The sequence below is a fragment of the Urocitellus parryii genome, chromosome 5 (assembly GCF_045843805.1).
Source record: "Urocitellus parryii isolate mUroPar1 chromosome 5, mUroPar1.hap1, whole genome shotgun sequence".
NCBI lineage: Eukaryota > Metazoa > Chordata > Mammalia > Rodentia > Sciuridae > Urocitellus > Urocitellus parryii.
The window spans coordinates 129,918,757-129,935,210 of record NC_135535.1 but is presented as its reverse complement, the minus strand read 5'-3'; the positions used below and the strand labels follow the sequence as shown (position 1 = coordinate 129,935,210).

General features: G+C 41.4%; 1 protein-coding gene across 1 annotated transcript in view; it reads left to right on the top strand.

Moving 5' to 3' along the window:
• The window catches only part of Vstm4 (V-set and transmembrane domain containing 4), a 92,137-nt gene that overhangs the window by 15,007 nt on the left and 60,676 nt on the right, over window positions 1-16,454 (top strand). The window contains exon 3 of the mRNA XM_026410850.2: window positions 15,733-15,801. Coding sequence (XP_026266635.2) covers window positions 15,733-15,801 — 69 coding nt within the window. The remainder of the gene's footprint in view (window positions 1-15,732; window positions 15,802-16,454) is intronic.

Here is a 16,454-nt window from a genome sequence, read left to right as displayed (position 1 = left end):
TTTACCTGCAAATGCCATAGTTTTATTCTCTTTTACTGCTGAGTAATATTCCATTGTGTATATATGTCACAGTTTCGTTATTCATTCATCTATTGAAGGGCATCTACGTTGCTTCAACAGTTTAGCTATTGTGAATTGAGTTGCTATATACACTGATATGGCTGCATTACTATAGTATGCTGATTTTAGGTCCTTTGGGTAGAGCCTGAGGAGTGGGATAGCTGAGTCAAAGGTGCTTCCATTCCAAGTTTTCTAAGGCATTTCCATACTATTTCCAGAGTGGTTGCACCAATTTGCGGTCCCTTCAGTGATGTATGAGGGTGCCTCTTCCCCTACATTCTCACCAACACTTAATGTTTTTTGTATTCTTGATAACTGCCACTCTGACTGTTGTGAGATGAAATCTTAGAGTAGTTTTGATTGGCATTTTTCTAATTACTAGAGATGTTGAACATTTTTTCATATATTTGTTGATCAATTGTCTATCTTCTTCTGAAAAGTGTCTATTCAACTCTTTAGTCCATTATTAATTGGGTTGTTTGTTTTTTTGGTGTTATTTTTTTGGGGTTCTTTATGTATTGTGGAGATTAGTGCTCTGTCTGACATGTGTGTGGCAAAAATTTGCTCCCAAAATGTAGGCTCTCTCTTCACCTCATTGTTTCTTTTGCTGAGAAGCAGCTTTTTAGTTTGAATCCATCCATTTATGGATTCTTGATTTTTATTTCTTGCACTTTAGGAGTCTTGTTAAGGAAGTTGGGGCCTACTCCAACATGATGAAAATTTGGGCCTAATTTTTCTTTTATTAAGTACAGGGTCTCTGATCTAACTCCTAAGTCTTTGATCCACGTTGAGTTGAATTTTGTGCATGGTAAGAGATAGGGGTTTAGTTCTATTTTGCTACATTTGGATTTCCAGTTTTCCCAGAGCCATTTGTTGAAAAGCCTATCTTTTCTCTAATGTATGTTTTTGATGCCTTTGTCTAATATGAGATAACTGTATTTATGTGGGTTTGTCTCTGTGTCTTCTTTTCTGTACCATTGGTCTACATGTCTATTTTGGTGCCAATACCATGCTGTTTTTGTTACTGTAGCTTTGCAGTAGCATTTAAGGTCTGGTATTGTGATGCCTCCTCTTCACTCTTCTTGCTAAGCATTGCTTTGGCTATTTTGAGTCTCTTATTTTTCCAAAAGAATTTCATGATTGCTTTTTCTTTGATATCCATTTAAATAAAAGGTATGTAGTACCTAACATACTGTTTGTTTTCAAATAGTAACCTGTCCTCCCTATATTCCATATTCAATAGTTAATTCCCTGTCTTGAAATCTCCATTTTTTTCATTAGCTTAATTTCTACATTTAAATGTAAAATGTGTACATCTCATCAGTATAATTCTATCTTAAATACTACAGAATAGGAAAAATCTCTTCACTATTCTGTAAATCAATATCTTGGCTATTTTTTCATATTTAATTGAGAAACAACTAGTAAGATTTATGTTGGGATTTTATTGACTTTATAGATTTCTTTGGGGTGAGCATCTGCATCTGTATTAATCTTTTTCTATTATTATAACAAAATACTTGAGGTTGGGTTCTTTATTTAGCTCACATATTTGGAAGCTGAAAGTCTAGGATCAATAGCTTCTTCTGTGTGGCCTGAGGTCAGGGCTCTCTTGGCTGCGTGACAACATGGTGGAAGCACATGGAAGAGGGAGAGATCACATGGTACAACAGAAAGCCAGAGAGAAACTCAGGGGCCAGGTTTGCTCTTTTAATAACAACTCCCTCTTGATGAAATTAAATGGGGTCCCTTGTCCCTTGAGAGCTACAATAAACCCTCACGAGGACAGTGCCCCCTTGATTGACCTCTCTCCTACCTGAGCCCCATCTCTTAAAGGTTAAACCACCTCTTAGTACTGCCTCATTGGGGACCAAGTCTCCAGTGCAGGACGCCTTGGTGGATGAACCACGTCCAAACCATTGCAGCATCTTATACAGCTTTACTATTTCAAATATTCCTATCCAGGAATCTGTTGTGTCCCTTCAACTATTCAGGTTCTTTCTATGTCTTTCTGTAATAACATCTTCACATGATTCTTAACCTTTTTTTTATTGTGTTTGTTTCTAGGTATTTCATGGTTGTAATCAGGATCAATCTCTCTCCTTCTACCACACACACACACCCCCCCACACACACACACCCCACACCACACACACACACACACACACACACACACACCACACACCACACACACACACACACACACACACACACACACCCAGCACTTTTAGACTGGTTATTGCTAATAGAAAATTCTGACCTTTGGTGATGTGTATTTGGCAACATAACGAGTAACCTTGTTGTTTCGGAGGTAGTTCTTTTTCAGGTTCTTTTTGGTTGCTTCTCAAAGTGTCTGTGAATTTATATCTTATAACTTTTTCTAACTTTATTACATTGGCCAGTATTTTAGAGATAGCAAGTATTCTTCTTGAATGACATTATGAACTTTAACTTGACCATTTGGGTTTTATCTGGACCATGTCTTTTCATTCAATCTCTATAATTACTTCTAGAGACTGTCAGTTGCCTTAATAAAAAGCCAGCTTTAAAGTGTCCATGATTTTTTCATGACCCTCACTAGTAAACCCATCATGGGATGCCCTCACAATATCTCTTAGTGATTTGCCTTTTCCTTTTTGTATTTTTTAAAGCTTACTTAAAAATCCATTCTAAAAAACCTTTCAGAGATAGATGACATGTTTTTAACATGACATTTGCATGGCTCTAAGCCATTTGGTACTTTATGTCTCTTCGAGGATTTCTCTCTTTTCCTTAGCTGGAATTCTGACCTTGAGTGGTAACTGCTTAAGAAACATCAGAGAGTCTTCTGTGAAGAGGGAAGGAATGAGAATGAATGAGTGATCCCATGGGCTCCAAACGATCAGTATTGGGAAAGTCATGGTGGTTGAATAGATTAAACCTGTGTATATTATTGGCGTATCACAACCAAAGGGCCATGAACACCACTGACAGTCTCCCAGCTCAGAGATTTAATTTGTTTGTACATATCACAGGGAGTCATGACACAAGTTTGTATCACTGTTCTTTGATTTGCTTTATTGAATGGGAGAGAAAAAATGGAGTTACATGGGGAATCCAGGGACTCGTGTATAATTCAACCTGCCATATCAAACTACATCCCTTAGATGATGGCTTTGACAAAGTCTTTTTATTTATCATGTATTTGGTCTCCTCTTTTTTATATCATCTTTATTTTATTTATTTATATTTATGTGGTGCTGAGGATTGAACCCAGGGCCTTGCATGTGCTAGGTGAGCACTCTACTGCTGAGCAACAACCCCAGCCCCAACAAAGTCTTATGTGTTAGTTATGTGCTTGTCAAATACATTATAAATGTCATGCAAAATTTTAAAAATCAGAACAGACAATTCCAAGACCAAAGCAAATAACCAACCCATTTCAGCATCTACAGTGTTACTGGGTTAACTCTGTTCTAAATATTTTTGTTTTTCTCCCCAGTCTGGGTATGTCCTTGAGAAAGTATGTATGGTGATTAAAAAAAAAAAGTAGGAAGTCGTTGGAGTGAAATCTACTTTAATAAATTAGTCTGTGGTCTTATATTTTCACTGTGAAAATTATTAAAATATGATAGAGGTTGTGTTCTTTAGAGAGTGGGGTAGTATTAAATCAGGATGTATCTGCAAACCATGCATATGTTGGATTTGATGGTGTTGCTCCTGAGTGCACCCAGGATTGTTGGCTTGATAAGACAGAAAACTTGATATAATGGAAATGAAGAGTGAAAGTGTGGGACTCTCTAGAGGACAATGAAGTCATGCTATTTTAAAGAATCTGTCATTGCAGAGGAACTGGTAGATGCTATTTTATATATATATACATATACACACAAAGGTAAAAGGAAAAGCAAAGACTTTTTCAATTGCCTGAGCCATGTTATGATTTCACTGGGTGAAAAACCCTGGTAAAGGAGAATATGGATTGAATGATGCTAAATGGCACATGGTGTCAGAATCCCCTGGAGAGGCTCTCTGTGAAAAGAGTGAGGGTCAATGTTAGGTTTGATTTCATCTAATTGTTTTATCAATGACACTGAAAAAGGAGCCCACATCAGCTTAATGAACTTTACAGAAAATGCAAAATTGGGAAATGTTCTTAATGTCAGTGAGGAGTAAAGCATCATAAAAATGATTCCAGAGAGGTAAGAAATATAGGCAGGAAATAACAAAATGAGATTCAATTTGAAGAAAAGCAGAGTAACACATTGGGGGAACATGAATCTCAAGCACTGTAGGATAGTCACCAGGAGGCCAGGAGGCTGCTCCTGCAAAGGGATTCTGAGCCATTATTGAGGGTGAATTAGATGTGAGCTTGCAACGTGACACTACCGCACAGCAGCCAGCGACATCTCTGTCCACCTACAAATCTGCCTGGAGTCCCTGGGAAGGAAGGCGAGAATGTCATGTGTACTGCACTGGTGAGACTCTAATGGGACCGCACAGTCAGCTTTGGGAAATTCATTTCCAGAAAGATAGATTCAAAGTAGAGAAAAAAGTAAAAACATGATAAGGAAATGAGCTGCAGCCTTCAGGGATCTGATCTGTTCCTTCAGTTGAAGAAGCTTTGCTTGGCTCAGTGAAGAGACTGCATTGGAAAACACTGTGAGCCAGCCCTAGGTGGATTCATTTATCCTTTTACTCCATGATATGTATTTGAGGCTGTTTCTCATTCCTTTAACAAAATCCCTGAGACTGGCTAACTTGTAAATAATAGAGATTTATTTAGCTCATGGTTTTAGTGGCTGGGAAGTCCAAGAGCAACAAGGGCTTCTTGCTGCATCACAATGTCGTAGAAAGTGTCACATGGTGAGCTGGAACCTACATGCTAGAGAGAGCTCACTTTTATAACAAAGCCACACTTGAGATAACCATTAGTTCATCGATCTGTCAAAGGATTTGTCCATTCTTGAGGGCAGATCCCTCATGGTCCAGTCACTTCCCAAAAATCCCACCTGTCAATACTGCTGCATTGGGAACCAAGTTTCTAATGCATGAACTTCTTTGAGGAGAAACCCTCAAACCTTAGCAGCAGGTAATCTGACAGCTTCTCTGAACCTGATCATTGCAGTCACAGAAATCTGGAAACCAGTGGCTGGGCCCATTCTATGGGAGGTAAATACACAGATGGGCAATTATGTGCATGTACATATATACACACATACAACGTGGGTACAGAGGCAAAGATGAACACAGGACACTGGGGGTCCATCACTGCAGGGTCCCTCAAAGACCCAGACAGAGGGCAATGCTAGACGGACACAGGCAGTTAACCGAGGAGTGGCGTGGATAAGACACTGTGCATCATGCATGGGCTTGTACTGTATAAAGGAGTTTCTACTTCATTTTAAAGGCTAGCATTCTTAACCTTGCTTGATGATAAGAATCACTGGGGCCATTTTTTTAACATACCACATTTTATTTATTCATTCATCTGTTGTTGGGCACCTTGGTTAGAATTTTAACAATGTTTCACATTTAAGTAATTGATGACATTTTACATTTATTTTTATGTAGAATCCATCAGTATGACTTGGAATTGATCTTTTTTATTATTTATTTATTCTAATTTGTTATACATGACAGCAGAATGCAATTCATTTCATATTACACCTATAGAGCACAATTTTCCAAGTCACTGATTGTACACAAAATATTTTCACACTATTTGTGTCTTTATACATGTGCTTAGGGTAATGATGTCTAACTCATTCCATCATCATTCCTACCCCTTTGCCCCTTCCCTTCCCCTCCCTCCCCTTTTACCTATCTAAAATTCCTCCATCCCTCCCATGCTTCATTGCCATTATGAGTCAGCATCCTTGTATCAAAGAGAACTTCGGTTTTTTGGGATTGGTTTACTTCACTTAGCATTATATTCTCCAACTCCATCCATTTACCTGCAAATGCCACGATTTTATTCTCTTTTAATTCTGAGTAAAGTTTCCTTACCCATGCATCTACTGAAGGGTATCTGGGTTGGTTCCACAGTTTAGCTATTGTGAATTGTTCTGCTATAAACATTGATGTGGTTGTGTCCCTATAGTATGCTGTTTTTAAGTCCTTTGGGTATAAGCTGAGGAGAGGGATAGCTGGGTCAAATGGTGGTTCCATTCCAAGTGTTTCAAGGAATCTCCATACTGCTTTCCAGATTGGCTGCACCAATTTGCAGTTCCACCAGGAATGTATGAGTGTGCCTTTCCCCCTACATCCTCACCAACACTTATTGTTGTTTTTTTTTCTTGATAGCTGCTATTCTGACTGGAATGAGATGAAATCTTAGAGTAGTTTTGATTTGCATTTCTCTAATTACTAGAGATATTGAACATTTTTTCATTTGTTTGTTGATTGATTATATATCCTCTTCTGAGAAGTGTCTCTTCAGTTTTGGGGCCCATTTATTGATTGGGATGCTTTTTTTTTGGTGTTAAGGTTTTTGAGTGCTTTATATATCCTAGAGATTAGTGCTCTATCTGATGACCTTGTGGTAAAGGTTTGCTCCCATTCTGTAGACTCTCTATTCACCTCACTGATGGTTTCTTTGGCTGAGAAGAAGCTTTTTAGTTTGAATCCATCCCATTTATTGATTCTTGGTTTTAATTCTTGCACCATAGAGAGTCTTATTAAGGAAGTTGGGGCCTAATCTGACATGATGGAGATTTGGGCCTACTTTTTCTTCCATTAGGTGCAAGGTCACTGGGGCCATTATGAACAGGCAGATTCCCCAGCATCTGCCAGGGGATTCTGGTTGTTTAGACTGGGATAGAATCTAGTGTGGAATAGGCAGTTGAGGGGAATCTCACCTCTAGGCAGGTTAGGGAATCTGCACTAGTGCTTTAAGCCATGGAAAGCTTTTGAAGGATTCCTCTGGTGGTTGCTTGGAGCGTGGATCTGTGGGCCCAGACTAGACAGGGAAAAGGCAGAGTGCTTTGTAGTTGCATAAACTTAAAATGATAAGAGGAAAAAAATTGGCAGTAGGAATGAAGAGACATTAGGACATCAAATAAGAAGTCTTTGCTAATTGGGCAAGGGAGAGCTTTAGAATAAACCCAGGGGTCTTCTCAATAAGTTTGTATGGGCTGGTGCCCATGGCTGCCAAAGGGACCCTGAGAGGGAAGATTTTTTTTTAACCTGATAGGCATTATAGCTAGTACAGAGAGATTCTCAAATTCCTTTGGTTTTTGGTGCCTTTAGGTTAAAAAAAATACTCATTTAACAGTTTTTCTTTTAATGTAGTTGGGTGCAGCAATTTAAAACAAGCATCTCTGCCTTAAAAACTTCAAGCACCAGATGTTCCTATAAGCCAAGACAAGTGTTCTTGTCCTCTTCAGAGTAAATTCTGAGATCACCTTTGACCTTATCCTAAATACTTGGGACCAGAAGGGTTTCAGATTTTGGATTTTGTTTTTCAGATTTTTGGAATATTTTCATGTACTTTATTCTGAAACAGTTCTCAAAGCATTTCAGATTGTGGATTTTCAGATTTGAGATGCTCAACTTGTAGGTAGCTAGTTGTAGCAATTATTTTTTCAAATAATGATATTTTCTGAAGAAACGTACTTTGCCCTGTAGATGCCAAGTTGTGTCTGACCCTGTGTCCCTCTTCCCCACTCCGTGTTGACTGGTCACTTGCTGTGTGTCTTGCGTGCAGTTTATAAATCAAGCCGCTGTCTTCCCATGACTGGAACATCCTGATGGCCCCCCAACATGCCCTTCACCCTCTTACCCTCTGCCGCCACATCGGGGCCCTGGTGTTTGTGTTCTGTCCCCTGCGTTCTGTAGTAATTTCCTCTCCTCTCATTGCCTCCTCCGCTCTTCCCAAGCTTTGGGAGTCTCCCTGGCTTTATGTCTTCTACATCTTGTTTGGTGTTCTACTATTCCCAGATTTGTCCTCTGAAGACACTCACGTGGCCTGGTCTGTAGCAGGAAATGGGAATTTGGTAGATTTGCTTAGGAAAAGGATTGTCTCTGGCTTCAGTAGGAGGCTGGATGACATCCTAAGCCTGGCTGTTTCTTCGGGTGTAGACAGCAGAATTTCCAAGATGAAGCCTGAGAGGCTATGGGGCTCTTGTTCAAGGACAGACCTCAGCCTCAGGTGCCACACAACAGTCACTGGAGGAGAGCTCTGAGACAGGCCAGTCTGAAAGGGCTCACCCTGAGGGTACCACAGCACGGGGCACTTCACACCAGAGAGCATGAGATTGGCATTGTTTGCAGGAATGATGCTGCCTTAGGATTTTTTGCATGGTTTTTGATGGTGTTTCAGTCCAGTTCTGCAACTTGTTGACTCAGAACCTTTTTAACATTCGGAGCAAAACTAATCTCCGTATTTTTTAAAGAAGATCCCTTCATAAACTGTGAAAATGCTAAAAATAGAAGCTATTTACAAAGGCTGTCTCCTGCAATTTAATCAATATTTCATTCTAACCCCACATAGCATATTTTCACAAGCCAAATTGTTATTTGATTTAAGATGATGTAAGTCAGTTTTCAATGTGGTAAATGGACAAAGCGAATGAAAAATTCCCTAACCATGTTTTGGGGAGAAAATGAGACCAAAATTTATCATCTGACTGTTTGACCCCAAAATGTGAGGAGGAAATTTAATAATTAGATCTGAAGTGAAAACCACAGGGAACTAATACTTCAAGTTTCAGTGGAAGAAATTAACTAAATAATTCCCTTTTCTCTGGAGACATGGAAGAGATAATTAGGAATGAGACTTACTAAACATTTAGTGCTACTGCTTAATTAAGCAAGCACACATCATGGTGTTTAGTGTCAACAGGTCCAGACACTCAAAGGGAACAAACTGACAATCGGAGTGTAATTTAAACACCACTTAGAATCATTCGTCACTGTGCCGATTCTCAAGCCCACCGGTCTTGGAAGATGTTAGATTAAAAACTGAAACTCAAACATATATGAAACTTCAGTTTATGTCACTGTCATCACTGTGTGTTGCCTAAAGAGATGGAAGGATGGAGGGTTTCACCCCTACCCTCCTGGATGCCCACCTTATAATCCAGAGGAAGAGGGTGTGCACATATGAGTCTACGTTTTCTTCTTCTGTGCATGCTCTCCTGTGCCACAGTGCTTGTACACAGAAGGGGCACCATAACAAGGTTTTGGATGAAAGAATGAGTGAGTGGTTTTAAACTCCACGGTAGAATGCCAGATTAAACTGTCAACATGGAGTGAAAAGCCTGCTGTATATTGAAGGGGCCAGTTAACAAACTCTCATTTTAACATTTCAATATTCCTAACTACAATTTGGACACATCAAGATGAACTTTGCATTCTGAAATTGGCTTCCTTTCAAAATGCAAACTTTTTTTTTTTTTTTTATCCAACTGCCTTGTCATCATGGGAAGTATACTTAAGATCTATTTTTTTTTCCCTTTGCTTTGCTTTGTTTGCTAGAGTTTATGTTAGACAGAGTGCAATAGGAAAGAGTGGGTGAAACTAGACAAAACTGGAGCCTCACTGTTCTCATCAGCTGCTTCACGCAGGTCACTCAGAGTTCTTACTGACATACATGGCTTTCTCTGAGCCCCCAGAGAGACTGCCTTTGACCTGGGTCTTGGAGAGTCAAGGGAGAAAGGAAGTAATACGCAAACTTCTGAGAGCAGAAACAGAACGTCTCTGTGTCTCTGGGGTGACAGTTGCCTCCCCTGAGAATGCTGATCCGGTTATAAATAGTAGGGACACAGCTACAGTTTAACAGTTCTAACATCCTGTCCTTGAATGAGAAGGGACAGTGAACTGAGTAGATTGACTTGTGAATTTGGAGCAAAGGTGTTGACTCATCTTTCTTTCACTCAAGCACCTTTTCTTATTTGGTATCACCCTACTCCTCGATTACCTTACATTTTCCCCTCTCACTGATCTGTGCAAGATGCTGCCTAAGGAAACTGAGGCAAGATGTTCTCCCTCTGAGTGCAAATCAGCAAGGCCCACATGCTGAGGACCAGGGCCCTCTGCTTAAGGATTGCTGCTTTCCTCCCGGAAGAAACCAAACACTCACAGGCCATAAGATAATCAGAAAGGTCATAAAGCATGCAACTCACAGGCCATAAGATAATCAGAAAGGTCATAAAGCATGCAACTCGAGGCCAAAATCGAAGCCTGGCTTGCAGTAGGTCCCCATAGCTCCTGGGGCTCCAGGTACAGGAAGCCATGCTGGGTAGGATGGGGCCTCTTTTCCCAGCCTTCCCGAATGCAGCAATGTCTTTTTCCTGCCTCCAGATTCTCTTTGAATGACCTTGACCCACTAATATGATACCAAAAACATACCACACATGATTCATCCATTTTTTTCTTTTTATTGTTTTTTTTTTTTTGTTGTTGTTGTTATTAAACTAGAATGAGATGAAATCTCATTCTGTTGCCCAGGTTGGCCCTGAACTCCCAGGCTCAAGCCATCCTTTTATCGCAGCCTCCTGAGTGGATGGTTCTGTGGGTGTGTGCCACCATGCCTGGCTTCCTTCCTTCATTCAATGTAGCTATAACTCAAACTAAGAGCCAAGAAGTTGTTGTTGTTATTATTATTATTGTATTATTGTTGTTATTATTATTATTATTTTTCTCTTCTCTCTCTCTCTCTCTCTCTCTCTCTCTCTCTCTCTCTCTCTCTCTTTCGTAGTGCTGGGGATCAATCCCAGGGCTTTTCACCTGGTAGGAAATGCTGTACCACTGAGCCATGACCCCAGCCCCAATAGCTTTTTCTGCACATCATATTCTTCTACACTGGTGCATGCTATTTAAAGGCCCCTCTGGGGTTCCTCATGAACAACCTTTTGTGAGAGGTTTACTCCTTATGTTTTGTTGTTCCTCTTGCTTCCCTGGGTTGAATTGTTAAGTTTTGAGTTCTAGACCTTGCCTGGGACTGGACAGGAGATGGAGGCCTGGGTCGGGTTCCTCAAGACTGAATATCCTATCCCACATCTCCTTGGACTTTGTTCCCGTCTCTCTTCCAGGAGTGCCTAAGGCAGGGAGCCTGGAGCCTCAGAATCTCCTGGGAGATGTCCCCCTAATCAGAAGGATTCCAGAGTTCACTAGATACCTAGGGATGCGACCTGGGAATCTTCACTCTAACAAGAGCCAGACTTTGCCCACTAAGTATCACAAATCACGGCCTTAGGGTACCAAATGATGGCAACTCCCTTTAGAATCAAGAGCTGTAGAATCTGAGAGAAAACTCCAGCTCTGGTTGACGAGCAGGAGAAACCAAAATGCCTAAGCCAGTCTTCCCACCTGGGGGCCAGTGTTTGCTCATCCTTGCTGTTGCTCCCCAGGATCTTCTTTTCTCTCTCCAAGCCAGGGCCCTCTCTACTCTCCTGTCAAATTCTGTGTGCCAGAATGCTTTCTATGTCAGGAGATGTCTCTTACTTTGGATGTCCTAATTGTAGGAGTTTTGTTGAAGGAATTGGGGACACTGGTGAACACAAGGGATCATTTCCAGGGTCTCTAAAAATCTTTTCCATGGATGACTGGGGTTCGTCCAAATCACAGGTGTCACATTCTCAGGACAAGGGAGACTGTGAAGGCATCAGAGGCCCCTGGTGCCCTAAGGACATTGTCACCTGTCTTGGTGTGAACTCACAGCTCCAGCCAGTGAAATGCCCTCCCCAGGGAAGTTGTGGCTTTCTTTCCAAGTTAGGAATCCAGGTTCTTGGCTCTCACTCATTTCGAGCTTGCTTTCCCTATAGGCTCATCAAAGGGGACTTGACTGAGGTTCTTTCTTTGCAACCAGCTTCCTCCAGACACGAGGCTGATACAGTCGGTTTGTCTGGGGAATCTCTGGGCTGCATTCTTCCTGGCTGTTTGATCCTGCGGTCACTTTCAGCCAGTTCTCCCAGAGGGTCAGTGATGTGATGGATCTCACAACTTGCCACTTATTAGATCTCATCCCATCTACTCTCCTGGGGAGGGCCCTGAAAGGCCTGCTGTTCAGTCATCTAGGTCTTACCTCACATGGAAGGACAGAGGGGCTCACTCCACTGGGTGCCAACTCCCAAGGAAAGGAGGAAGCAGTCAGGTGACACTCGTCACTCTTGTCCACCGTGAGCCCTAAACTGGATGATCAAACAAATCAAAATGCAAAGGAGTCAAACAAATTAAAATGCCACTTTATTTCTGATAAAGCTTTTTTGAGAAAGGTGATTTGATGCTAGGGTAAGTTGGGTTTCCTTCTGCTTCTCTGATCAATGGTACCTGTCCCCATCTCCAGGCCCCCAACCTCTACATGGGAGCTAGAATCTTCATTCTCCCCTGTATACCTTAGTGGGAGGAGGACAGGGTCCTTGAATACCTCCCTTGTTGAGCCCTCTTAATATAGGAAAAAGAGAGAGTGGTCACAGTGGGGGTCTCTCTGGAAGGCAGGTCACTCCCAGCAGCTGCGGTATGAGACCTTCCCTACAGGGCACGTAACATCTGTCCCCATGCAGCTTTGAGTGGGAGGCCAGTCTCACAGCACAAGGTCAAAGACAGGCCACCTTGAAAAGGGTGTTTAATAAGCTCCTCTCAATGGGAGGGGAGGGGAGCCAAGGTCAGAAGTTCACCTGGATCAGGGATCCTCTGCACCCACTGGAGAAGCAGAGGGTGGTGAGTGGAGGTGGGAAGGGGGAGATCCAGACAGTATCACTGCAGTCATGCTCCCCCTGGGAACAGATAGAAGCCCCAGTCCTGCTTCCCACCATGGAAAGCCCAGCACAAAGGAATGTCTCAGCCACCATCAGGACCTTACAGGGCGATCCATTGGTTCAAAGGTGAGCTGGACTCAAGGGTTTCCATTCGAAGGGAATAGGCTGAGAACTCCCTCATCATGGTGGTTCTGGGGAGCATAGGAATCCAAGGGCTAAGGAAGAACTAGCAATGTGAATGTGAAAGGCTGCTCATTACCTTCTCAAATGTCAGTCTGGTGTCCGGCTGGGTCTCTCAAGGAGAGGGCCAACACATGGAGAGTGGATAGATTCATCATCTCTTGTTTGAAAGGCTGCAGTCTTCTGATAACTAAATCCAATGGAAACTGTGATAAATTATCTGGGACCAAGAGATTCGTATTTTGTTTCAGAACATCTTTGACCAACAGGAATAATATGCAGTTGGAAAATGTTCCCCTTTTTCTTTAGTGTAGAAGACATTTTACTTTTATTTTATGATGCTGGGATCTCACCCAGAGCTCTGCTTGTGCTAAGCATGAACTCGATCACTGTGTTGTACCCCAGCCCCAAGCAAGATGTTTTCTCCAAGCATTTCAGCCTCTTCCAGCCCCTCTGTCTCTGGGGCCTTGGCCATTCATGCTGACGGGACAAGTTGACCACGGTGAATTTGTATCAGCCACAGAGGGAGGTGCATTAATAGTTCACAGAGGCACAGCCCGTCTACTACAAAGCCCTTGCTCTCTGGCCAAAAGTCCTGTTTCTTACAGTCTGTGGGCTCAGACATATCCTCTGACAATGTATCAAATTCACTTTGAGATAACACAGGATTAACAGCTGAAACGAGATAGTTACAAGGGAAACTTGGGAAAGTTTCTGAAGCCCTGGCAGAGTCCCTGAAAAAGATTCTTCTTTCTTGTACAAACAGATAAGAGTATGACTGATATTGTTAATCTTCAGACACAAAACAAAGTTGTTGCTGTTTCCCATAAAATAACCATATGGGGGAAAATGAGGGACACTAATTCTTTGCTTAGAGTCCCATTAGTTTAGAATCCCAGTTTGTGAGATTTTTCAACATGTGTCTCCATATATTTATTAGGGAGAACTTGACACCTTCTATCAACTAAGGCAAGGAAACTGTAGTTTGGTTAAATTAAGAACCCACTATTTCTGCTACTGAAAGATAAATGAACATGATCTTTGCACCTACCTTGGCTGGGATGGAAGTAGCCCATTGCAGTGGTAGATTTAGTCACCAGGAGAGGAACACTTTCTTGTTGATCATCTGGGCAAATTAAAGATTCCCACTCTAAGGCATAGGGCGATGGCAAAGACCCTTTGAGGCATGGGAATTGGAGTAGTGAATACAATAGGCAAAAATCATCTTCTTAGGGCCCTAAGGTCCTTGTGGATAGAGATGGCTGACTAGGTCCTGTGGCTGTTCTAAGCACTTCACTCATGTTAATCCATTTGACCTGCACACATACCTTAGCATAGGCATTTAATTCCACCCTAATTTTACAAATGGAAAAACTAAGGTACAAGAAAGTTTGATGACCTGTCCAAGTGGCAATTTGGTATTTCAACCCAGTGTACATGTGAGTGTACCTCACAGACTTTTAAAGTGCATGCAATTCACCAAGGGATCTAAGTTAAAAAGTAGATTTGGATTCAGCGGGTCTGGGATGGTGGCTGCAATACTGCACTTCTGACAAGCTCACAGTAACCCTGATGCTGTTGATCCATGGGCCACATTTGGAGGGTCAAGTTTCCAGATCGTGATAGAGATGGGTTTATTACACATTTCTGTGTTGACTTCACTAGGTCTTTGTGCAGTTTTCCTTTTCTAGGCTCAGTTGAAAACCCAGTCATGCTAATTCAAAAAAGGGCAGTGTGGCTTAAGGATACAGAACTCATGGATTGCAAGGATCATGACATGTGGCTATTTACATTTAAATTCATTAAAATTAAGACAATTACAGCCAGGCCTACTGGCACTCACCTATAATCCCAGCTACATAGGGGATCCAGGCAAGAGGATTGCAAGCTTGAGGCCAGCTTGGGCAACCGGAGGTGTTTCTTATTGATAGAGTGTTTGCCTAGCATGTGCAGGCCCTGGGTTTAACCCCCAGTATCGCAAAAATTTTTTAAAAACTACAGATTCACTTCCTCACTCATGCTAGCCACATTTAAGTACTCTGTAGACACATGTGGTCAGTGGCTACTCTATTGGATAGATACAGAAGGTCTCCACTGTCTCAGAAACTTCTATTGGACAATAATCTCATTCCTTGATATTGTCTTTTTAATTTTTACCTGTGATGATGCCACTCCTATCCAACCTGTCCAAAATTCTAGGCTCCTTACTGTGATGTTCAGTTTTACTTATAACTCAATTCTGTTTCTGTGCCTGTGGAATGCAGGCACAATAAATTCAGTGATAACCACCAACTGAAAGAAGACAAAATAACCTCAAAATCAGAGACTCTTTGCTCTGGAGGGCTGTCTTGCATGGGGAGTGGTGCTTAGAACACTGACCTGGAGTCATTGCACAACTCTAGCCCCTGTATCTGGGAATACACTACATTTCAGAAAGAACTGCATTAAAATGGTGAAATAGTGTTTTAGTTCTTGGACTTCCCACCAGGATATTCTGCATTTAGCATGTGTATATGACAAATTGGGCTTTTATTGAGTTGCAATTTGGCTTGGTCATTGAATGACTTTTCAACACAACTTATTGCACCTGTCTTGGGCCGGTGTTTTTTAGGTATTTAGTGTAAGTCATTGTGCCTTTCCTTGTCTCTGAGTTGTGGCCATTAAAATGTGTTTTTTCCAGTGTGAAAATTATTTTATAAATTTAAGTGCTGGGTGTACCATAGCTATAGCATTATTTTTTTGTGTATTACGGTGTCGGCCAGGACTGTGAGCTACTGTACTTCATTCATGCCGTTTCTTTTGTGTCTTCCAGTGATTTCCCTCAAAGCTTCTGAAGATTCATCTTTTGAGAAAAAGAAAGAAACCTGGGCATTTTTTGAAGGTAAATCTGACATCTTTATTATAAGTTGCAGCCTCACTTTTAGACAAGAATAAGAACGGATTCTGGTTTCTTAGTTTTGTCATATGGTCACATTGTTTTCTTGGCCTAAACTTACTCAAGAGTGAGAGGAGAAGCCGTGATCATCCCAGTCTATAGGTTTGGAAAAAGTGGAAGATAAAGCACTACCTGCTTAATTTTTGTTTGATTGTTTTGCTTCTAGGTGATTTGAAGGAGGCATCTTCAAGTGATCTAAAAATGAAAAGTAAATTTTATCTCAGGTTGTTAAGGAACTGAGTTTCTAGAAAGAGTTTGAAAACCTAAGTGAGGGGTTTTCCACCCATATTAGAATCACCAGGGGGTCTTTAAAACACTAATGCCTGGACCACATCGAGATTCTGACTTAAGTAGAACCTGTTAAAAGCTACCCAGATGATCCCAGTTAGGCCTTAGAAGTGGTTTCCAAAACACAGCAGTAGCATCACTTGGAATCTTGTTATAGATGTACATCATTAGGCCATATCCTAGCTTATAGTCAAAACTCTGAGGTGGTACCCAGCATTGGGGTTTTAATAAGCCCTCTGGATGATTTGGACGCATACTCAGGTTTGCACTTTGGAGCAAGAGTTCTCAACAGGTGGTAATTTTGTCCCTCT